Here is a 24,453-nt window from a genome sequence, read left to right as displayed (position 1 = left end):
GCCAGGTTCCCTGAGAACACCACGTCCCTACAGGCCTCTCGGGCTCCAGCACAGCTGTCATACAGCAGGTTCGGTGGTAAAGCTGACATCCTCCTGGTCACTGATTCTCTATTCACCCCTGAGGACAAACCAGCATTCCTTCGAGATTCAGGCCATTTGGCCATCTCTCCGTCTTCCCCTCCTTCTCACTGTCCACTCGCCTCCCAACTACTCCCCCTACTCACTGAGGATTTTAGCACGTGACTCAGGCTCCACCCCCAGGTCCTATCCTCATCCTAGTCATGTCAGTGTCCTGGACCTACTGATCTCCCTACCTCCAGCCTTGCCCTCTCCAATCCATTCTCCCCACTACAGCCCGAGAGATACAAGAAAAATACAAACCTATCATTTCTCCTGCTTCCAACCCTTCAATGGCTTCCCAACACCCTTAGGTTAAAACCCAATCTGCCTAATGCACGTTACCACAACCTTCAAGACCGGGCCCCTGCTCACCTGGGCAGGCTCACCTCTTTCCCTTCCTAGACTCTGCCGTGCCCTCTCTTGCCTTCCACCTCCTGTATTCCCTGTGTTCCCGCTTTAGGTCTCGACCTAGATGTCACTTCAGGGATGCACATCTATCCCACCCACTAGAAAACCCAGTCCAGATTGGTACATGTGCTCATAAGCACCTTGTATTTGCCCTCATACTGCCCTTATCTCACCGGATGAAAAGTGACTGCTTTCCTCTGTGTTTCCCAGAAGACAGCAGGGCCAGCAGGGCAGGGACCACCCCTGTCTCGTTCCACAGTAAGGTGTTCAGGGAACAGTCGTCAGATGAATTACTGAAAGCCTGGCTTTCACAAGGAGTAACCTCACTACGCAGTGCTATTGACCCTACTGGAAATCATTCTCAGCTCCTCAATAACAGAAATAAAGGTAATCTCTTTCTTTCTTAACAATGAAAATGGGCAGCCTTTCTATATGAGGTACGTATTAGTCTTTGAAGCACAGCCCATATGTCTTCTAACATCTAACACAGTACCTTACACACAGAATGAAATTAAACATTTGCTGAGTGTCAGACTTAACAAATTAATGAGCCAGCAAAGCAAAGCATATCAAAATCATGCATCTCCTGGGACAGTATTTACCCCTTATATGTATAGGCATTTTCAAACCAAGATATTTAGGATGTTACGAATTCTGATGACATTCAAAGAAGCTATTCACATTTAGTTACTAACACATTTGCTTTCAAAGTAGTTAACTGATATTTTAGTAACATTTGCCTTCTTCTTTGCACTGATTTCCAACTAGTCACCAAATCTGGTAATTTTTCTTTTGCAACTTCTCTTCATCCCAGGCCTTACCCTTCCCACTGACCCCAAGCCTAGTTTTGGCCCATCGGTGCCCAAGGCGGACTCTACCTGACTTCTGTCTCTACCCCTCCTCATACTACTAAGCTGCCTTCATAGCACCTTCCCAAGACATCTTAATAAAACCAGCTTCAACTCTCCACTATTGGATAAACAAATTTCACAGTCCTTCGCCTAACATTCAAAGCCCCTTACAATCTAATCTCAAACTACTACTCAAAAACGTTTTAATACTGTCATCAAAATTATATATGCACTTGGTGACACGCAGTAATCCTCTTTCCCACCCAAAGTCAACAAATTCTTAACTCGATTTCTAACGGTAACCCCTATTACTCTTACACTAATTTTGGACCTATTAATTTTGGGTATAGCTAATGACTTCTTAATGAACATTTAGCTCATTTACCTCTTCCCTTCCAAAAAACATCAGATGTTATCAGATGTTTTTTAGTTCCTCTGTTGGTCATCATTACAACTTTAAGCAACAAACCCATACCTTTACTTCCTGTTCCATCAACTATAAACATTACCTTCTGACTTTGGGTCCCGAGCCCTTCCTTCAGCTCTTCTCTCAACCCATATTTTCAGACTTCCGATAAACACTGCCTTCGGTCGAACTGTCCCCTAGGCCATCTTTGGGACACTCAGTGCTCTTTCCCATACTGTTATATTCACTTCTCTCAATCTCATTCCTCCAGGATCCAGCTAATGGCTAGACTCCTCTGCCAAGGGGGAGCCTCACTGCCTTTCAGTACACAGTGGACCCTGAATCCCTGGGGCAGTTATTAGTTGTTCTATCAACACAACTACCAATTATATATGCTATGCTATTTTGTTTGCATTTGTATTTAACTTTTCGTGTGTGTAAAGCATGTTTTCCAAACAAGACTCTGAGGTTTCCATCTTAGCATTTCAGAGACTCTAGAAACATGCTTATGGACTAGTACTAATACGAAAGCCTCTTATAAACCTCAAAAAGCTGAGATTCAAATTCTGTCTTAGCTCCCCAGTCTAGAAGATCAAATTACTTCACGACAGTCACAAAGGCCTGGACTACAACCAAATAAAACATCCAAAGGAAGCACACTTCTAAGTAAACACATGAACTTCACTAGGGAAGACACTCAAAATCCGAAGTGAAGTACAGGGTCTTTTCTCCAAAAGAGAAAAAAAAAGCCATAGCCATTTAAAAGACATTTCACTAGCTCCTTTGTCTTAATTACACTTAAGTAGCTGGGATTCCTTGATGAAGCTAAGGGCCGCCGAGGAGAAGCCCGGGGAAGCCGAGCTGCAGGGGAGTCCAGCAAGGGACTAGCCTGAGGTAGGACTGGGTTAAGAGCTCGCGACTCCTCCCCGCTCGGGGCCGTCTGCGAAGGAGTGGGAGGGGCAGGGAAGTCTCTAGGACAGTATCTTTCCCCAGCCATTAGCCACGCGGGAACCGGGGGGGCGGGGGAGAGGGGCGTCTAGGAAGGGACGAGGTGCTCGGGGCTCGAGTGAAGCCTGGGGGTGGAGGGCTGCGTCCACCGAGGAGCCGAGGACGCTCATCGCCAGGACTGCGCAGGGGCCACCTGGCCGGGCGCCGGCCCGACTTCCAGGGCGAGGGGAGTTACCGAGCGGGCGGCTCCGGGCACAGCCAGGTCCCTGGAGTTACCCTAGGGAGAGGGTTGCGAAAGGTCGCGAGGGCCAAGGCTTCTGCGAGGGGCCACGGCGCTTGCGGAGTAGTTACCCGGGTGCCATTTCAGGGCCAGCTTCCGATAGGCCTTCTTGAGCTCCTCCTCGCTGGCGTCGCGCCGCACCCCCAGCGCCTCGTAGTGACACTCCATCGCCCGGCCGGGCGGGGGGCTCAGGCCGGGGCCCGGGGCGGGGCCGGTGCCCGGGCCCGGGCCGAAGTGGTGGTGGTGGCGCTGGTGGTTCTCTCCTGTGGCAGGAGCCCGGCGCCCGCACCGGGCCAGCCAACGAGCGCGGCGGCAGCGACGGCGGCACGGGGCGACGGTGGCGCGCGGCGGCGAAAGGCGGCGCCGGTTGCGGCACGCGGGAGCGCGGAGGGGGCGTTACCGGAGGCCGCGGCTCCGCATGGGCTGGGGGGAGGACCCTGTTCCGGAAATAGCCGCGCAGGAGGGAGGCGGAGCCGCGGAGGGACGGAGGTGGGGCCTTAGGAGAACGGAGGCGGGGCCACGGGAGGCGGGGCCCCGGTGGGTGTTATTGTGAGGGACACAGAGGGCGGTCAGAGTGACACCAACTTGACAGCCGACCTGAGAGCTAACATAGGAGTCTCATGGGATGATATTCTGGAAAACATCTTGTGGTTCTTTAACGTGAGCCCCGCTTTTACAGATGAGGACGACACTCAGGCAAGTGGTTTGCTCAAGCCTCCCCAACCAATCAGTGGCAGGATTCGGTTGGATCGAATCCAGGTTTTTTAACTCTTCAGATATCTTCGGTTACCACTTAATGAGATCTCTAATATTGCTTGTCCTGACCAATGTGCATGAGAAATAAGAGTAGATGACTTAAACTGAAACAATTTAAGAGGAAGCATCAACACGTTTTGAAGTAACATAGTACTACATGTTTTACCACCAATGTGAATGAAATTGTGCTGGTCCATCCATCACTCTTTAATCCTAACTTTTTGGCCTCTAAACCTACATTTCCAAGATTGGTTTACTTTAAGAATGAAGTTAAGGGAATTCCCTGACAGTCCAGTGGTTAGGACATGGCGCTTTCACTGCCAAGGGCCGGGTTCCATCCTGGTCAGGGGAACTAAGATCCCACAAGACCAGCGGGCTGCCAAAAAAACCCAAAAAAATGCAGTTAAGAGATAGTATTTAACCAATAGGTTTTGGTTGATCTAACTGATACACTGTATTATGGGATGTAAGATCTGAACAACTGTTCCAAGCAATTTGATAAGGTGTCAAAATACTATCCTAATTGTCGTTAAAATGCCTCAGTATAGGGCTTCCCTGGTGGCACAGCAGTTAAGAGTCCTCCTACCAACGCAGGGAACACAGGTTCGAGCCCTGATCCAGGAAGATCCCACATGCCGTGGAGCAACTAAGCCCGTGTGCCACAACTACTGAGCCCGTGCTCTGCAACAAGAGAAGCCACCGCAGTGAGAAGCCCACGCACCACAATGAAGAGTAGCACCCACTCATTGGAACTAGAGAAAGCCCGCACACAGCAACAAAGACCCAACACAGCCAAAAATAAATAAATAAATTTTTAAAAGAAATCCATCAGTGCACCAGAATATTTCACTGTAATGTGGAATGTTTACATGTATCAGCTGTTAGATGTAGGTTGTCTTTGTCAACCACGTACGGTTAGAGAGAAGGGCTGGCTCTGTTGCTAACAAATATCTATTGTACAGGGTTGGGTATCCAAAGTTTAGGAAGCTGTCCCTTTCTTCCTTAATACCCTGCCCCCTGCACAATCAAAACCAACCAACTCTAAACCTCATCAAGTTTCTAGGCACAACACTGTCCAACCCACTACTCAAAATTCATACTTGCCTCTTTTCCAAAGAAGGAATATACTATATGGTCTTGGACTGTAAATTGGTAATAGGTAGGGATTGAGAAGTTTGAGTGCAATGAAAAACAGGACTTTTCCCCATCTGAGAATGGAATTAGGAGAGGGGGGGTTGGACAAAAAGTGAAAAAACAAAGTACTTTTTTCTTCCTCCAACTCCATCTGGTTTTGCTACCTTTTTTTCCTCCTGAGGGAAAAAGGGGTCTATTTTTACTTATAACATTGTATCAAAATTTAAAGATAATTACACTGCATATAAATTTCAGTCTAAAGAAAGATCTTCACTAAACAGGCTGACTTCTAAATGAACATGGACTTGGGAGATGAGGACTTTTCATTCAAATGAGTTATCCATATAAATGATTATGAAAGGGAAATACACAGCTAATTTTCAGCCTATATTCTGTCGCTTAAATAATGGCCTTTTTTCCCCTGCACTTAACCAGATTTGCCTTTCATTAGCCACATACAAGTATTGAATATGTCAAGTGAACCTCTGACTTGAATTACTTAAATTTCAAGGTTAAGTATCTTAACTTACACCATTTCAAGATAAAGTAGCCTAATTATACACTCAGGAAGGCCTTTCTTAGCAGAAAATTAGGAAAAAGTGAAATGGAAAAACTGATCATTCTGCCTACACAGATCTAAAATAAAGACAAAATCAAAACCCAAGTGACAAACTAGGAAAGATGCCTAGAAAAACCTCACTATATAAAAGAGCCCTTACAAATTCATGTAACTACCACACAAAAGACTAGTCACAAAAGAAAACCCAGTACATAGCCAAAAAACAGTATTCATTTTTTTACCTATCAAATTGACAAAGATTATCTCAGCAAGGGTGTAAGGAAATGAACACTAACCTCTGGTGAGGTACATTTAGGGGAACAGGTTCATAATTTTTGACCAGAGTTCTACTTATAGGAAACCACAAATATTGTACAAAATACCTATAGAAAGTTTGCTGCAAGCACCTATACCAGAAAAAGATAAAATTGAAATACTCAAATATCCAACAAGGGACTGCTTAGATAGGTGTGACAGAGTGGAATACTATGGAATTAACTAATCACGCTGCAGAAAAAGACAGGAGAAAATGATTAGCATGAAATTAGTAGGTGACAAAACACCACATGCATGACCCCTATCCCTGGCCACTTGCACCCAGAATCTTGTCTTTCCATTACTAATCGACTTCCAGGGTAGTAAGCCCAGTGCACTCTTTACTTCAAGTAAAGTTCTTTCTTAACAGGAGAAATTCAAATCTTCTGGTGCCCTCTTAGCAACTGTCCTGTTTTTTTCTTTTACTGTTAATTTGATAAGTAATTTACAGGCACTGCTTCTAAATTAAATTTGTAATCTACAAAAAGCTTTCAACACATATAAACTCATTTGATTTGCAAAACCTTTGTGTGTTTTTTTTTTTTTTGCGGTACACGGGCCTCTCACTGCTGTGGCCTCTCCTGTTGCGGAGCACAGGCTCCGGACGCGCAGGCTCAGCAGCCATGGCTCACGGGCCCAGCCGCTCCGTGGCACGTGGGATCTTCCCGGACCGGGGCACAAACCCGTGCCCCCTGCATCGGCAGGCGGACTCTCAACCACTGCACCACCAGGGAAGCCCAAAACCTAAGTATTTTTAGCATACATTTTCAAGGTAAGAAAACAAGATGAGAGGTTGGCTTTTCTGGGGCCTCACTGATTTGTGACTCAGGGACTCAAACCTCAGTAAGATGTTTTCCCTTCTAGCAGTCTACCCCAACTTTACCATCTGAAACTATGCTCTCAAAGTGCCTAATGCTCTTTTACATGTAATAATGATCCAATAAATCTGTTTGAATTTCAGCTTTGCTAAACTCAAAATTTTAATCCAAGAGAGCAGGCCTAAACCTTAATTGTGCTAAGTTTTTAATAATACAAACAAGCTTTGAAAAGAAAAACAGAAATTAAGTGATGAGTTCTGGTGATATTTTATTTAGAAAAAAATAGGACCCGCCCCCCCAAAGCCACAAAATCTTAATTTTTCTCTTTTAAATGTCACACTAATTAGATATAAGGTTGTCCCAAATAATAAAAGTATTTTTACACATTGAACATAGAATAAATATAAAACAAATGAGAACAAATTAGTTATCCATTGATTCATTTTGCATTCCCACTGTTCATCTTCTGTTTCATTTTCCTTTGCCTTTTATAAATCCTTTTCTTTCTTGCTTTCAAATCGACTTTTGGCTCTGGTTTTACCCACTGTATTTCTATCGGCTTTTCCTCAGCTGGTATAACAAAAACATCTGCAGTGGGATCATGGGGAAGAATAGTCTTTGGTTCTTTCTTTCTCAGCTTCTGCACGTCTTTCACTTGCTGTTTCTCTCTGTATTTTGCAGCTGTGATGGATCTTATGACACGTCGATGCTAGAAACAAAAAAATATTAAAGGTGCTTTTGAAATAAAAATAAACATTTTATATACGGCAAAGACATTAACTTATGAACCCTACTTCCCTTCACCCTGTGTCATCAAAAAAAAAAAAAAGCAATTTGTAAGACTGTACGCAGCAAAAACCAAATTCAGTTTCACAGTTAACACAACAGTTACTTGACAGAATTATTTTGGCCCAAGAGTTCTGGGACATAAAGGACCACTGAACAAAAACAGCTTACCATGTTTGGTGACTGGTAGTGAGGATTTTCATACAAAGTTGGTCCTCCAAAACTTCCCTGGAAAATCTTTATGAGATTTAAGACAAAACGGGGTCCTATTTCTACAAGAGCAGCATCTTCTTCTATGATCTTTAATAAAAAGGAAACATTTCATTTTGGTTTGGATATACTACTCCTAAAATGTATACAGGCTATATCCTCATTACAAATGTGCCTAAAAGAACTGATAACCAATGAAGTTAAGGTGGAAGTGAAACTTGGCAAGTGCCAAATCATCAATACTTTCTGAAATACATTACTGGTTACAGGTAGTTGTCATAGGAAAATATAAATGCTTTTTCAGTGTGTTTTTAAAATTGAGTCACTTCAATTTGGTCTGTATCTTGCTTCTCACAATGCGCGTCTTCTTGAAAAATTGTGGTTAAATGAATATTTAAAACTGCAACCATGGGCTTCCCTAGTGACACAGTGGTTGACGGTCCGCCTGCCGATGCAGGGGACACGGGTTCATGTCCCGGTCCGGGAAGATCCCACATGCCGCAGAGCGGCTGGGCCCGTGAGCCACGGCCGCTGAGCCTGCACGTCCAGAGCCTGTGCTCCGCAACGGGAGAGGCCACAACAGTGAGAGCCCGCGTACCGCAAAAAAAATAAATAAAAAATTAAAAAAAACTGCAACCATGATAACAAAATGGATTAAAGCACCCTATGGGGCACTCTTTCAAAATTTAAATCAACCCCTAAATTGTTTTTATAAATTGAATTCAAATTAGATTAAAAGGTAGATAAAAAGACGTTGGCAGAATTTATTTTTGAATGGTTACTGACTGTGGAATTAAGAGACAACTTCTGAACTACAAATATTACTATAGTTGGTTAAGGTATGCCTGCCTTCAGGGGTTAAGAAGGGGATATGTTTAACTCACACTGCAAAGTACCCAATATAACAACAACATGCAGAAAGGAGCCCAGTTTACTTCACAAGCTGTCTGAAATTTTGCCTTGCTGCTCCCTTCCACCTCTCCACAGATTCCCAGAATCACCTCTCCTCCTGGATGAATCATTGTATGACTCATCTAATAGTTCTCACTGAATGCTTTCTACAGGGGTTATGTTTTTCAAAGTCTTAAACCCCACCTCACCCCTGGTAGATTCTAACGTCTTGGAAGAGAAACTTATATTTTACTCAATATATAGTGGCTTGTTAGAAAATCCATACACCATATTAGCTGATAGCCATGAACCTAAAAAAAATCCATACACCATATTAGCTGATAGCCATGAAACTAAGTTATGAGATAAAGGTTATTTACTACAAGTCTGTGGGGAAAAGAAAGCGATGTAAACGAAAAGAAAAGAATTTATCATTTGCATTTTCCATGTCTATAAAAACAATATATCCTAATTTATTTCAAAGTATAATTAAAAGTTAATTAAAGCTAACCTGAAAGTTCCGAAACCATATCCTATTATCCAAAATAGTGAACGTAAACACGTGGTCCACAAATGGTTGACTTTTGGGATGATACCGTGGTGTACTAAAGATCTAGTGGGAAAAAGGACACATTAGTTCTGTATTCTATGACATACCATGTATGCTTCAGATAGCTAAGTTAAAAGGAAGACACTCATTTAGAATATTTTACTAAAAATAGTTTCTAGTAAAGATATTTACCTGAATTAAGAGTTCTTTTAACAAAGCAAAATGTGGTAATTCATCAAAAGCCTATAAAAATAGAGTGAACATATTACTTGACAACATTAGTTTTGTTTAAAATTGTTTGTGTTTTTATATTAACTAAATTGAATTATACAACTATATCCACCAAAAAACAACCATGCACAGTAAGAAAATTAGACCTCATACACTAAATGAGAAACTTACAGGATCAAAAGACAAGAGGGGCCGAGAACCTTTCAAACAGTTTCCAGTCATCTTTAGCTCAGCTAGGGTATGAACTAGAAAAATTACAACAGCAACAAAAATAGTTATAACTTTGGCACAATTATCCCAAAAGATTATTTTCAATTTTCTCACAAAAACTTAAATTGAGTCAACTTACTATTTTGAACAAGGAATTTAGCAGATGGTCCATGAGGTGAATTTGAAAGCCTAAAAAATATAAAAGCTTTTTCAACTAATTAAAATTTAGAACGTAGTAAAAGCTTACTACCAATTCAGTTTAAAAGACACCATAATGTGCTAATAATATTCACATATTCTCTAATCTTATTTAATACATTCTCTTACCACATATAGAGATCTTGTTTTTTCTTAGCTTCAAAATAGATACATTTATTGCAGTTTTTCATTTCACAAACCTAAACGGAGCAAAGTATAGAAAAATGAAGTGGATAATAAAAATAAGATCTAAAGTAATTCAATGCAATGAATATTTAGATGCCTTCAAAAATACTTAAGCAGGTTAACAGGCTACAAAGGTCTAAATCAAGGTAAATTTATTCATGGAAACGTTTAAAGTTCCTCTTAGGTGTTCTGTTCAAGGTAAACTGTGCTCTGCCCACCTCTTTGGTGGAAGCAGCTACTCTTTCTGGCCTAGCATTTTTACTGGCCTCCCTTGGGGAACCTCTTCTTCTGACCATGGTCCTGTGTACAAACTACAAAGATTTAAAACAAATGCCCCAGGGATAAAGCACATTACAATTAGCCTCACCAACTGTAGAAAAATACAGTCCTTACAGAACCAAAAACATCCTTTATAATGGTTACTTTGATTTTTAACTCTCTAGCTTTTCGATTTTAAGCTCAAGAAATTTGTTTTTTCTTCCTCATCTGTACTACCATTCTGTGATTTGGTTCTGTAAAATCACTAAGGAGCTGGTGAAAGGCAAGTATACAAAACCCATTTCAAGCTGAATTAAACTTCAACATCTTAAAGATTTACAAAGTCACAATTGAGAAATATACAAAAGGAATGAAGTCCTATATTATTGTAGTGTTCATAAACTAATACATATACACTACCTGAGGCTTAAAGAATTCTTCAGTCCAATGCTTTTGTTCCTTACCGGTCTTACAATAAACACATCTACACACTAAGTTGTGAGCTTTAGTTGCTGGCAACCCATATCCTGTTTATTTCTCCTATCTTCACTTGAAATTATACTACTTGTTTACGGCCTGTCTCCCCCATTAGAATGTAAGCTCCATGATGACAAGGGCGTTTTTTTAAACACTGTTTCTATAATGCCATGATAGAGCAGCACTTCAAAAATTTGTGCTAAATAAATAACAGAGGCATTTCTAATAGCTAAAGAGAATTATCTTAAAACAATTCTAAGTTTTAAAAGAAAATCTGCTCTAAAAACGCAAGTTTACTCTTCAACAATACTTTGAAAATTTAACATATTACTAGTTTGTAATATCTTAAGAGCAAATATCACATGCACCGCTTTTAAAACTGGCAAAATACTTTTCAATGAGTTTTTAAAAATATTTAATGGGCTTTTTATTTACGTTGATAATTTTTATGAGTACCTACTATGAATTTAGCACTGTACTAGACATAATGAGAAAAAAAAAGAATGATTTAATCCTTGTCCTCAGGAAATTTCAGTATGCTTGTTGAGAGAAGACAAATAAAAGAATGATCAAGAAATTATATACTGAAGCACTAAACTGTGTGAAATAGACAATGAGTACTATAAAAATTTAAAAGGCAGATATAGTTCATAAAATTTGCGTATCTTATACAAAACAACTTAAAAGTCACTGAATAACTGACTTATTTTCTAAATGAACTATTTCTAGTGTTCCAAATATTGTGTTCCTAAATACAATGTTGCTAGAATATTTTACTTTAATTAATTTCTAAAATTACCTCGTTAATCACAAATAACTTATCCTTACGATCCATTTTAGTATCTATAAAAAGAAAAAAAGGTTAAGTAAACAAAAAATTTCAAAGCTACTTCAATCAAATCACTTTCTAGGAAATTAAATATTAAGTATTTTTATAATCTTCAGTTTAAATGAGATTTTATTAATCTTCAAAATGATTAGACCTGAAAACACATGACCTCTTTAAAAATCTTGTTCTTTTGAAATGTAAACATGAGTGATTAAAAATAGTCCTCAAGAATTATAAAGCTCTAAGCAGTGTCTCTTACTTGTGTACAGACATACCTCAGAGATGCTGCCGGTTCAGTTCCAGACTACCGTAACAAAGCGAATATCGCAATGAAGCGAGTCACACAAATTTTTTTGGTTTCCCAGTGCATATAAATGTTACGTTTATACCATACTGTAGTCTGTTAAGTGTACAATAGCATTATGTCTAAAAAAACAATGTACATACCTTAATTTAAAAATATTTTAGTGCTAAAAAATGCTAACAATGAAAAAGTTTGAAATATTCCAAGAATTACCAAAATGTGACACAGACACAAAGTTAGCAAATAAATGCCACTGAAAAAATGGCACCAAGAAACTCGCTCGATGCAGGGTTGCCACAAACCTTCAAATGGGGGAAAAAATTGCAATAAAGCGAAGTGCAATAAAAAGAGGTATGCCTGAATTCTATGAATCCCTTTCAAAAATGGGAAAATTCTCACAAACCACATTTAGAGCTCATAAATTAAAATTCTCTCATTAGTTTCAGAGACCTGAAGATGTAACAGCAGACCTCAGTTTGAGAGACACTGGTCTAAAGAACTAAGTTATTACCTAGAATTAAAACCAAAAGCACCTCCCAACACAGGCACAAAAACATCTGCATGAGGGCACTGTCACAGTTATAAATCCCAAACTAGATGTTCTTCACTTGCCTGTAAGATACCCCATTACTAAAAAGAAAAGCTTGGCACTTAGGAGCAGACTGAGTCCCAACTTGAAGGTGCTTGAAATCCTACTCCTGGCCCATTAAGTTTTTTAATAAAAAATTTTTTTAAATACAGAAAGCAATACATGGCAGTCCCAAATCATTTAGAAGGACAAACCAGCTCATGACCTCTGAGAACATTACACTGAAGGCATTCCTGGACCTTTAAGAAATGTTTTGCTAGTTGGGATCTGTTTAAGAAAGGAAAGAGAATGTTTAATGAATTTTGCAAAGAATTTCTAACAAAATATTAATTGGAAAACTCTTGGCACTGAACAGATACACTTCTGAGAAGTCATGGTTCTTTACCTGACATGCTGAACGAACAAAGTGTGACTCAAAGTGAAAACATATAAACAGGCAAGTTTACAAATACAAAATTTTAAAGTATATGATATAAAGGTACCTGCTTTAGAATGAGGCATCAACATTCTCAAGTCTTGCATTAAATGTCTTGTTCTGAAATTTATTCCTCTAGAAGAAAAGATGAGAATCCGTTCCTTATTTTTCCACTTGCCCTAAAGAAAAAAAAGTGAGATGAATTTTAACATTTCATAATGAGTCTACCTTGTTTGTTTGTTTACAGATAAAGCTTCCAAGTAGCAAGCCAAACAATCCTGACCTTGACCTTTAATTCAATATCTCTGTAGCACTCACTGACCCCAGCTGCTACCCAGAAATCTCCTTGGCTTCCCTTCTTTTTGTTTTTTTTCTTCAATCTCTCCAATTCCTCCTCCTGACTCTAAAGATCCTTTCTTAGCCCTCTTTTTTATTTCTGATCTCTCCAGGACAGAGTTCTCATGATCATTCTCACAGCTTTGATTGTCAACTAACTCTACAGAAAGGTAAGGAACTCTTTCTAGCCCTAATAATCCAAGTATTTGGCTTACCTCAAATTCAACTCTAGAATACCAACCCTTAAAATCCAGTAAATTTCTTTGCTATTTATTTTTCTGATGTTGTCACCATCATTTCAGTCCCCCACACTATGACTCTTCCATTTGCCCTTGTTCTCTCATATCATAAGCACTAGTAAATGCTATCAATCTCTCTTTGCAACAACTTAGTCCTCTCCTAGTGATACTGCTTTCAAGCTTCAGATTCTTAATCTCATATCAATTGCAAATCTTCTAAATGCTGGTCTTTCCAGCCAGAAGCTCCTCCAACAGACAAGGCAGACTACCGCCTACATGCTCCAATCACATCTTTAACTTCCAGGGTTTTCTAAACAAAGTCCAAAATGATACAGCTTTAACACTGGATTCTAAAATACACCTATATTTCTACTTCACTATTGCCCCAAATAAACCCTACACTTTAGCCAAATTGGCTGTACTTTTTAAACTGTCAGCATTTCGTCCACTTCAACACCTTTGATTAGTTTTTTTCTCTCTCTCGCTCTCTCCCTCTTATATTGTTCCCTCTCATTTTTGAATATCAGAATTTTGCCCTTACCTTGGGATCCGGCTCAAAGGCTAAATCCTTCATGATCCCTTACCGGGTTATCCTAAAGTAACCTTTATCTCTTGCACTTCAGTAATATTTATATTGTGACTCAGATCATAGCTACTATCAAATTTCTTTCTACCTCTTAAAGGGAAGAGTGGGAACACTAACATTTACAGAAAATCTACAAGTTCAGCTTATTCTTCACAAAAAGTAAATCACATTTTCTTGCTCTTAATTTACAGGTGAGTGAAGAGTTCAAAACATCCCTGATAATTAATATCAGGGCTAGAATTCAAGCTCATCTTCCATTACTAAAAGCTAACTCCTTTCCCAGTGCTTGCCACTCCACCACAAAGTGTCATTGACCTATCACTCACTACGTGGTAGACAGAGGTTTACGCTAAGTTTGGGAGCGGGGGTGACAGAAATTAATAAATCAAACACAATTCTTGTCTCCACAGTATCTGATCTAGCTTACGGAGCTCTCAGTTGACTGAAAGTTAAGTCCAACAACTTGTGTTCACCTTCTTTTGAATAAAAAACATCAACTCATATGAGTTCTTAGTTTTCTTCTAAACTCCAACACGTTAGGAGGAAGTGGTCATGTTCTAGTTTTGCAATCCCAAAGCAGGGGAAACCTAACTTCTTACGTGCCTGCCACGTTAAAACTTTGTCGAATATACGTAAAGGTCATACTATCTACTCCAGTTTTCGTTACCCCTTTAGAGTTAAAGATCAAACAAGTCAAAATCATAATCCCAAAGGAGAGCAACTTTTAAACGACCACATAACAAGCTTCAGGATCCCTAACTGACCGCAGCTCAATATGGCAGAATGTGGAATTCTGGAAGGTATTCACTGGAATTCATCACTGGAAGGGATATACTCGAGAGCGAGGAACAACTTTGGGGGAAAAAGTACTATCCTTCAACGACAACAAAAAATGGGGTAACTGGAAGACCAAACACTGTAACTGAGTCCCCGTAAGTCGCTTCCTGTGAGCCGGGTAAGAGCTCAGAAGTCGGCCCTGTTGCTCAGCCCGCAGCCTCCAAGACTGCAACCACGTGCACGAGGGTTAAATGTAAACGCTGTAGGGGATCCCGCCGGGACACATGGGACCGAGCTCCCGAAACACCCCTGCAACTCGGAAACCCGCAGAGCCATCATGTGGTAACCAGCCCCAACGAAAGCGCGCGAATCCACGGCCGTAGAGCCTCCCCTACCTTGCAAACCGGGCCTGGGATACGATCTCTCTCTTCCTCCGCCGCCTCCTCTGCTACGTCGCTCGGCTTAGCACGCGTCTTAGCATCTTTTTCGTTTCTTTTTAGCTTTTTCGCCTGAAACGCCGGGCCTCCACGCCGTTTCCTCTTGGCCACCGCCATCTTGCTCCCCGCCTTCACTCTGGGCCTTCCTTCCGGCTCGGCCGCTCGCTCCGCTTTCCCATCTCTATGGTCCCGAGGCTCGGCCTCGGCAGTCCTCCTCCTGCTCTATGGTGCCGCCTTCCCGTCTCTATGGTACGGCTCGCTCGGCTCTCTAGGCCTCGTATATCTCTGTGGTGACGGTGGCCGAGCTGGCCGAGCCATCTGAAAAGAGTGGCGGGAGCCTCTCCACTTCTTCCCCAGTTTTCCGGGAGCTACGTCCTGGCTCGGCGCAAAGGTAAGATCTGGGTGCTCGGCATCCCGAGAGTAGTAAGCAGGTGCCGTGGGCTGGTGAGCCGCCTTGTCTAGGACTCTTCGAGGACCTTCCGAGGACTCAAGCCCGCCCCTCTATCGCCTATTCTGTTAGGAATAAGGTTGGAGGTGCGGGACACCTCAAAACCGACCCTGGGGATACGTAGCCCCAGTTTGGTTGAAGCTGGCCCCGAATGACCGTGTTAGTTGGCCTATTTTTATCCTTCGTAACTTTTCGTGTGTTACTGTCTCCTTAGTAAGGACGACGAAACCGTAGCTTACAGACAGTAATTTCCCCCCAAGTTAGAAACAGTTAAGTGGCAGAGAGGTGGGGTTCAATCCCTGCTCCGCCGAGTTCAACGTCTAGACCTCTTGCACTCGGCTCAGCGCCGGTTGAAATCGCGGGCCTCGTCAGCACTGACGCGGAGTTTTATCTGTCGCATCTCATCAGGTGTTTCGTGACCCCGCGGGAGCGGGTGTTGGCACCTGGAGCATCCCTCGGGGCCGAATGCGTCGTGGACCATGCCCCTCCTAACCCAGCAGATCCCAGATGAGAATGATTACAGCTTAGTGGCTAGCCTTGACAACGTCAGGAATCTCTCCACTATCTTGAAGGCCATTCATTTCCGAGAACATGCCACGTGTTTCGCTACTAAAAATGGAATCAAGGTTACAGTGGAAAACGCAAAGTGTGTGCAAGCAAATGCTTTTATTCAGGTATGGAAGTAGGCACCTTTGAGCCTGTGACATATGATATTCTTCACCCAGCTCAATGAATTCCGAGGGTCTTAATAGACATCATTTCAGTTAGAGAACAAAATATCATTATTTGAATTATTTTTCTCTTCTGGTAACAAATTCTTTCCCCATCGTGTTTTACAGAGATAATGGTTAATAATAATAATGTCTGAAATATATTAAGCTAAACTATAGGCGAGCACTTTTCTGAGTGTTTTATATGCTGCCAACAGTCCTGCAGCTGGCAAGTGGCATAGTTGGGATGAGAACCCAGAACATTTGTTTCCATAGTATATGCTCTTTTGCACTACCTTCCTATTATTAATTTTTTCCTTGTAGTGGTTATAATCTATTTGTTCTTACAAAGTAATATTTTATGGTTCAGATAGGATTTCAGATTTAATTCAGCATTTTTTTTAGAACACCTAAGTGCACAGTATGACCTCAGGTACAGAGGGATAAATAAGACATGGTTCCTGTCCTCAAAAGAAATTGAAAACCAGTATGACTCATGCGGTGTCTAATTGGCTGTTTTCCAAATGACCTTCGCCAAACTGATGGGCACAAAATGGAGACAAGGGAGAGTCATGTGGAGGATAGTTTAGCTCCAAGAAGCTAGATGAAGGACCTTTCATAAAGTTTCACACGGGACTGAAATCAGTTACACCTTCAACTGTTGAGTAGCAGTATTCTAATGGATCACAATTGAAAAAGTTTAAGATGTTTTGATTGATAATCAGAAATTATTTTCATGGGGTTAGCACAATATTGTTATTTTAAAAACATATAAAGTGAAATCTAGAACCTTATATGTGAGTTTTCATTCTTTAATATATATACATTTTCACATTTACTTTTTTTCATAGGCTGGAATATTTCAAGAGTTTAGAGTTCAAGAAGAGTCTGTTACTTTTCGAATTAATTTAAACATCCTTTTAGACTGTTTATCTATTTTTGGATCAAGCCCTATGCCAGGTGAACTATTTTATTATCATTATAACAACATAAAAGAATTATATAGAATGCTCAGAAAAATACAGGCAAAGTTATTAGAATATAAGTAATATAAACATTTGTTTAGAAAATTAATTGCCAATTTATTTTTCATTTGCCACAATCATGGATTCTGATTTTTCACAGTGTTAATAGAAAGTATGCTTACGGTTCTTTTCATATTTGCAGAAGTATTTACATTCATCTTTTTTTTAATTTATGAAGATTTTAGGATTTTAAATTTGAACTAATCAAAAGAAGATTTTGAACATGTCTTAAGTATCTTTAACATTGAGAAATATGTTTTAATTACTTCTTTTTTCTAACTTGTCTAGAATTACAGATAGTGGCAGAAAAAATAGATACCAATTGTCCTGACTCCCAGTTTACTGTGTTCGAAATTTGTTTGCTTTTTTTCTTTAATCCCTGTTTATAAATTATGTTTATTTTCTTAAATGCTTTCCTTTAAAATATTTATATATTTTTAGGAATAGTGAATTTGGTTGCTCTAGATATAAAACAACAAGGAATCCCTAGAAGAATGATTTTTTATTTCATAGGAAAGGAATCTGGATATTTGCTAGGGAAAATTCAGTTATGGTCTTCTAGAAAATATATTTTAATTTTGTAATGACAATTCCATTACTATTGGAATTGGTTAAAATTTTCTAATGCAGTGTTCCCCAGCTAGTTTTCCATCAAAGCATCTGCCTTCCCCCATTCCTCACCCAGTTCTCCACCCAGTAAGGAAAAGGAACTAGAGTGTCCTGTCATATTCCTCCTCCTCTCTAGTGGTTTGCAGAGGTAAAACCCTAGCCACCAGTAACCATCCTTTTTCTCCCAATTAGACCTTAAAATTTGAGGAAATGTAAAGACTATCTCCCAATAGAAAAGGTTGGAAGGGTCCTTATCACAGTGAATACACTGATGTTATAGTAAGACAATATCAGAGCAATCCATCGTTGCACAAATTGAACGTTCACTGATAGCATAGCCTATTCCACAACAGTTATTACATGAAGTATTGGACCATATAGATTCTCCATCCTGAAGTTGTATATATATAATCAACTATTTCTGAGGTGTTTTTTGGCAACCTGGAAAACGATTTCAAAGAGTTACATTACGTTTTGTTCCCAATTTTTTACAGTTATTTTTGGAATTGTCTACAGTAGACAGCTATCAGGGAAGATGTGAGCCCTTCTTATAAGGATATACATACATGTATGCTAGAAATGGACAGGATAAGATATTCTTGAGGAGTTTTAGGCATCATTTGAGTAGAAGCTGAACCCAGAGCTAAAAAGCTAAGCCCCAAGTATGATTTGTTTCCATTGCAGGGACTTTAACTGCACTTAGGATGTGTTACCAAGGTTATGGTTATCCTTTGATGCTATTTCTGGAAGAAGGAGGAGTGGTGACAGTCTGTAAAATCAATACTCAGGAGCCCGAGGAGACTCTGGATTTTGATTTCTGCAGCACCAATGTCATTAATAAAATTATCCTGCAGTCAGAGGGACTCCGTGAAGCATTTTCCGAATTGGACATGACAAGTGAGGTCCTACAGATCACCGTGTCTCCAAATAAACCTTATTTCAGGTACCTGAAAGCAGCAGTTATAGTTACGTAGTTCCCTCCATCTCCCTACTTACACATCTGCTTAGGATGTGGAATTTTTATTATCCAGGTCACTAGAATTTTCAGAGCTTTAGAGAGCTTTTACTCTTACTTCATACTTTTTTAGGCCAAGACACTAGGAAGACCCGGGAAGATTAACTCACTATTTAAAGCTTCATAGGTAGTGTTGGTTTCTAGAAGAGTAGTCTAGTCTCCTAGTTCATAACCTAGTGGTCTTTTCATTGCTGTACTACTTAACTGTCGTAGATAGGTTGCATTGTGAGGAAAATTGGGCTTAAACTTTTGGAAAAGGTGTTTGTAGTATACGGCATCTCTTTTTCTTTCCTTTCAAGTTAGTACAGGATGCAAAAGGAAATAGGTGTTTTCTATACATGGTTCATTCACTAAGTATCTATTGATCACCTACTGTGTGCATATTTGCCTTATTAAGCACTACAGGAAGGAACAGCTTAAAATCAAGGTGACAAGGATATATGTGAAACAGCTCAGAGGGAACAAAATTACATGCCATTAAGTTCCAAAATAATAAATACTTAGGGAACCAGCACTTAGGCAGGAATGGTCAAGGTGAGCTTCCTAAGAGAGGGCAATTTTCATCAGGAATACAGTGTCAAAAACTATCAAGCTGCTTCCCGTGTTTTGACCCAACAAATTATGAAATGGCCAAACTCTTTTCATGATTAGATCAATTTAGAGAGAGAATTTAAATGTCTTCTCTTTTGAAATATTTCAGAATATTAAAGAGTAAAGGAGTTAAATACATATAGTATGAGAGGTGTAATTGTTCTTTTTGTATCTACTTTAGAAGAACTGCAGGCCTTTCTCATAGGTTAGGCAGTTAAAAATTTGGCTCAAGATTGGTTAAAATGTTAATCAAAATGGAAATCAGTGGAACCCTACTTAAGCAGTGATATGAATTAAAATTCCAGGCACTTAAACAGAGTATTCCAGAGGCTCCCCATCTAAATGATCTCTCAGCATGAGTAACTAGATGGATCATGATATCTTTCATCTCCCATATAGGAAATTATTTGATGGTGGGGAACTGGAAGTTGAAATATTTTTTTTTTGGATACGTTGAACTTGAGCCTGTGACACTAGGGAGTAGTTGGATATATAGATCTAGAGCTCAGGAGATCAGTCTAGACTGGAAATTTAGATTTGGGAACCATCAGCATGGCTGGGCATGGACAACATAGCTGAGAGAAAGAGGTGACGTTAGAAGAGAGAAAAGGTGGATCCTGAGGAAAGCCAGCACCTAGGTCTTTATTGCTGTGCTCATCCACATGTTAACCCCAAAGCAAATGATCAGTAAGTTCATGCAGATTAAGTAAACTGCTGATATTACCAAGCAAATAAAACCATAAAACAGCCTGAAGAACAGTCTGGGATACAGAAAAGCCCTAATTGCTTGGTGGGGCAGTAGAGACAGGGAACAGGACCCCAGACTTGCAGCTGGTGAAGATCAGGGTCTCTGTCACTCCTCAGCTCTCTCCTGTTATACGGTTCTGATCTCAGGAGGAGGAAAGGACAATATCAGAGTAGAATTCAGGTAATGAACTTAAGGCAAAGCCCTATGGATTCCTTTTGTGACTGGCTTTTTTCAAAGCCATTAATTAGTGGCTAGCTCTCCTGTACTCCCACAGCATCCTACAGGAATCTTTACTATGTACTTGTTATAGTGTCTTGTCACCAGGTGTTTACATTTCTGTTTCACTCAGCAGGATGAGCTTCTTAAGGGAGTGTTTTCTTATTTGGATCCTAATGTGGCTTATTGTTGGACCAATGAATAAATGAGTTGCTCATTTTCTACTATAGGTTATCTACTTTTGGGAACGCAGGAAGCTCCCACCTTGACTATCCCAAAGATTCTGATTTGATGGAATCATTTCACTGTAATCAGACCCAGGTCAACAGGTCAGTTCTTAATATAGAGGTTGCCATTGGTGATGAAGGTGAGGTTAAATACCACATTTCTGTTAAATAAATTTTTTAAAACTTTCAATGTGTAGATAAAAGTATAGCATTAAGAAAAATAAATAGTAGGTTGCTGGGTTTACTTGGGGATTTTGGATTGCAATAGTGGATGAAATTTTTAAAATGAAGAGAAAATACTAGCAATTGGACAAGTATTTGATTTTATTCTTATATTTGCTACTTGGTAGTTCTTGGCTGATTTTTGTCCTTTACTTGGAATTATGAGCACTGCTTTAAGTGTGTCCAAATAACAGCTTTTTATTTATTTTTCTACAGATACAAGATTTCTTTACTGAAACCCTCTACAAAGGCATTAGTCCTATCTTGTAAGGTATCTATTCGAACAGATAACCGAGGATTCCTCTCATTACAGTATATGATTAGAAATGAAGATGGACAGATATGTTTTGTGGAATATTACTGCTGTCCTGATGAAGAAGTTCCTGAATCTTAGTCTTAAGTATGGCAAGCCACTGTGCTATTTACGTACACATTCATGATTGGTCATGTTCTCATTCTGAGTGTAGCACTCTTCGTTATTTCTTATTGGATTTTCTAAGGGGGAGAAGCATGGAAGAGATAGGAGCTAAGTCCCTGCCCCCTAATAGTTGCTGTATATTTTATAAGTAATGTTTTCACGTAGTCACAGATTATCCAGTACTGGACTAGCCTGTGATTCTGTCTTTTGAACTCATGGGAATCGTTATGAGCCAAGATGAGTAAGTTTTATGTTTTATTCTACTTAAGCAGGACATTCCAAGAGTCTAAAAATTTAAAGTTTGGTGAAGCCATATCTGAAATGTTCTTTTATTTATTTACTGTTAGAAAAAGCAATGGCATACAGGCATCGCTCCCTATTTGGAATTCTGGATAATCTGTCTTAAAGCAATGGTTCTCAGAGTGTTGTGCCTAGATCACCTGGAAACTTGTCAGTAACTCTGGGGGTGGGCCAGCAATCTGTAGTTTAATAAGCCTCCCCCCAGGAGATTCTGACAAGTGCTCAAGTTTGAGAATCACTGTTGTAAAGGATACTTTTTTAAAAATAGTCTTTAATTGCCTTGAAGTGACTGCTTTTAACTGTGATTTCTTCACAAATGTTCTGAAGTTTAGGCTTCGTCAAACAAGTTTGAATAATTATATGATTTATTTTTCAAGTGTACATTTTGAAGACATCTGTGAACAGGCTATAAAAGTCTTCAGAGTTACAGATTTTCATCTTGTTCTGAAAACTGTTCAGTGTAGTAAGTACTTATTAGATACCTTCTATTTGCCTATAAGAGTTTCTCAATCAAACCAAGGTGTACAAAACCATTTATTAAGTGATTTTATACTTTTGTAGGTAGTTTTCAATGAAATAATTTTTGTGATATGCAGGTTAAGAAAACATAACACTAAATTATCTAACTTGTTTTCTATTAGAAAAAGTATATAACTAAAATGAAGTTTCTGCGCCATGTGACAACAGCTCAGTGTCTCTCAGTGGCCAGGCACTTTTGGCCTTTGGAGAGTGTTTCAGCAAAGCACTTCAGGGAAAAGCTCCTCCAGAACATTATGTAGGCACTGCTTCCAGGCACGTGTACAATTTGTGCAATTCTGGGTGTCTAGTCCAGGGTGAGTACCTGATAACTAATAAATCTTCCAGGCAATCTCAGGGTGCCCAGCTGGTACAAAAGAAGTTGGAGTTTTGTAAAGTATAGTATATGTTTGAGAAGGAAATGATTAAATCTACTAAATGTCCAAATATTTTTTTGTCTGGATAAACACAAGATCAAAACAAGTCTAAAACATAATTATGAAAATATTTAATCAGTAAACATTTCAAGGACTACAGTTTTCCTTTAAATTTAAAATAGGACAGTTGTTTTTTCATTGGCACGTCTAGTACCTAGAACAGTACCTAGGATGCAATAATATTTGTTAGGTGAAAGGACCTCCACTCTCAGATTATTAGTCACTATTTAATTCCATTATTTCGGTTTGAATTTATTTTGACCTAATGTATTTTTTTCAAGTTGAACCTATAAAGAATTTAAAACATGTATCGACTTAATAAGACTTTTTTGCACATTTAAGACTATTATTTTAGCCGCACGTATCTTGAGTTATTTAGAATTCAGAAACTAATGAATTTAATTCTTTCTAAATCACCCTGACATCAAGGTGTGACTTAATAAAGAATTTTTTTTATGCGCGCTCTATTTGTCTAGTTTAACTTTGTTCAAGTTCCTATGAAAGACCACTAGGGGGAGCACTTCCTCAGGCAACGCAGGATGCTTTGGTGACTACAAATTCAGTTCATGTGTCACACACATATAGAAGACTAATCTTATTTTTAAGATTGTCTTTGCCTGTTTGAAGTTTATCGCATATTCTTTCCAGTAAAATTGTGCTTACCAGGAATATGTAGGTAATATTTTTTCCGTTTTTTAATTCATTTATTCCCTACTTGATGATGATGTGTTTCCACCTAGAATGAATGATTCAAAACAATAAAAATAAAATGATTTGTTAAATTCTATTCTAATAAAAATAAGTCTTGTAACATAATCATTTTTACAAGAAGCCACAGAATTTCTGTGGTGCTATTTAGTCTTGCTAAGAATTAGTTACAGTTGCTGAAAGGGCAGCATTTGGCGTTCCCTATAGCTTAGGGTGAGGGGTTTTCAGAACAGTGTAGCCTCCCTTCTCCCCTTCCTGTCTTCACACGGCTGGCCCTTGTCCCCACGTGAAACAAAAGCTGTTGGGTCCTGAGAAATTAGGGAAATTGTATAGCATTTTCTCTTTTCCCAAGTATGTATTAGTAGCGTTTTTATCCACGTGTCAGGCTACGTGCACCCCTGCGCCAGGCAGTTGGCAGCTGTACCGTGGGTTTCTCACTCCAGCAGTGGACAGCTCGTGCTCTAATCAGAAATGCCACAGGCGGCTGTTACAGGTGTTTCTGGCATCCATATCTTAGTCATGGCCAGAAGTTTCGGTAATTAGAGTAAATGTTTGAAGTAGGTTTTCTTTTGGAAATTAATAGCTCATTGATCAGTATAGTAGCTAATAGTAGTGGCTCTCATTGGTAAAACTAGAGGTATTCAGGATATGTGAACTAAATTATTTCAGAGTAGTTCCCCATCCTTGCATGGAAAGGATACTAGAATCTAGTGGGGCCTGTAGCCTGTACCCTTAGGCCTGGTGTATAAGGCTTGACCCCCCCTAAATGGTCTTACTTCCTGCCATTTTGTCCAAAGATTTCCGGTTGCTTGTTGCTGAATGGATTAGGACAATCCCATCTCTGGAATATTGTCAGGTTTGCCTTAAGTGGACCTTTCATGGAAAGTGGTGGGTAAACTGCCAAAACAGAGAAGTAAGGCTTCACTGAGCTTGTGAAACAGGTTGCATAAACTCTTTGCATGCTTGCTAATGAAAGTTTATTAAAATTTGTATGTGGAAATACTAGCAAACAGAATCCAACAGCACATTAAAAGGATCATACACCATGATCAAGTGGGGTTTATTCCAGGAATGCAAGGATTCTTCAATATACGCAAATCTATCAATGTGATAAACCATATTAACAAATTGAAGGAGAAAAACCATATGATCATCTCAA

The 24,453-nt window shown here is 39.6% G+C and overlaps 3 protein-coding genes across 5 annotated transcripts in view; 1 reads left to right on the top strand and 2 right to left on the bottom strand.

Moving 5' to 3' along the window:
- Nucleotides 1-3,393, bottom strand: part of DNAJC21 (DnaJ heat shock protein family (Hsp40) member C21) — a 31,382-nt gene extending 27,989 nt beyond the window's left edge. For both annotated transcript variants that reach the window (XR_003792837.1, XM_029218719.1), the window contains exon 1: nt 3,085-3,393. Coding sequence is in view for 1 of the 2 variants with exons in the window: in XM_029218719.1 (XP_029074552.1) it covers nt 3,085-3,181 (97 nt within the window). In the remaining variant the exon portion in view is untranslated. The remainder of the gene's footprint in view (nt 1-3,084) is intronic.
- A 3,445-nt stretch (nt 3,394-6,838) lies between these two features.
- On the bottom strand, nt 6,839-15,463 carry BRIX1 (biogenesis of ribosomes BRX1). The gene is made up of 10 exons (XM_029218893.1): nt 15,063-15,463; nt 12,797-12,908; nt 11,392-11,435; nt 9,801-9,871; nt 9,613-9,662; nt 9,435-9,508; nt 9,225-9,275; nt 8,994-9,095; nt 7,553-7,681; nt 6,839-7,304 (listed from the first exon to the last, which is right to left on the bottom strand). Exons 1-10 carry the CDS (start codon nt 15,219-15,221, stop codon nt 7,035-7,037), a joined length of 1,062 nt encoding a protein of 353 aa, XP_029074726.1. The 5' UTR covers nt 15,222-15,463; the 3' UTR covers nt 6,839-7,034.
- On the top strand, nt 15,404-23,248 carry RAD1 (RAD1 checkpoint DNA exonuclease). Of its 2 annotated transcripts, XM_029218894.1 has the most exons (6): nt 15,404-15,495; nt 15,961-16,226; nt 17,114-17,222; nt 18,581-18,839; nt 20,697-20,795; nt 21,132-23,248. In XM_029218894.1, exons 2-6 carry the CDS (start codon nt 16,032-16,034, stop codon nt 21,307-21,309), a joined length of 840 nt encoding a protein of 279 aa, XP_029074727.1. In that variant the 5' UTR covers nt 15,404-15,495; nt 15,961-16,031; the 3' UTR covers nt 21,310-23,248. The 2 variants fall into 2 exon arrangements, with proteins under 2 accessions (XP_029074727.1, XP_029074728.1); XM_029218895.1 differs by lacking the exon at nt 15,404-15,495 and having other exon boundaries at nt 15,943-16,226.
- Nucleotides 23,249-24,453: the final 1,205 nt, after the last annotated feature.

The sequence above is a fragment of the Monodon monoceros genome, unplaced genomic scaffold (assembly GCF_005190385.1).
Source record: "Monodon monoceros isolate NGI ecotype Baffin Bay Population unplaced genomic scaffold, NGI_Narwhal_1 Super_Scaffold_12, whole genome shotgun sequence".
NCBI lineage: Eukaryota > Metazoa > Chordata > Mammalia > Artiodactyla > Monodontidae > Monodon > Monodon monoceros.
Note: the sequence above shows the minus strand (reverse complement) of the source record. Positions and strands in the feature narration are given on the sequence as shown.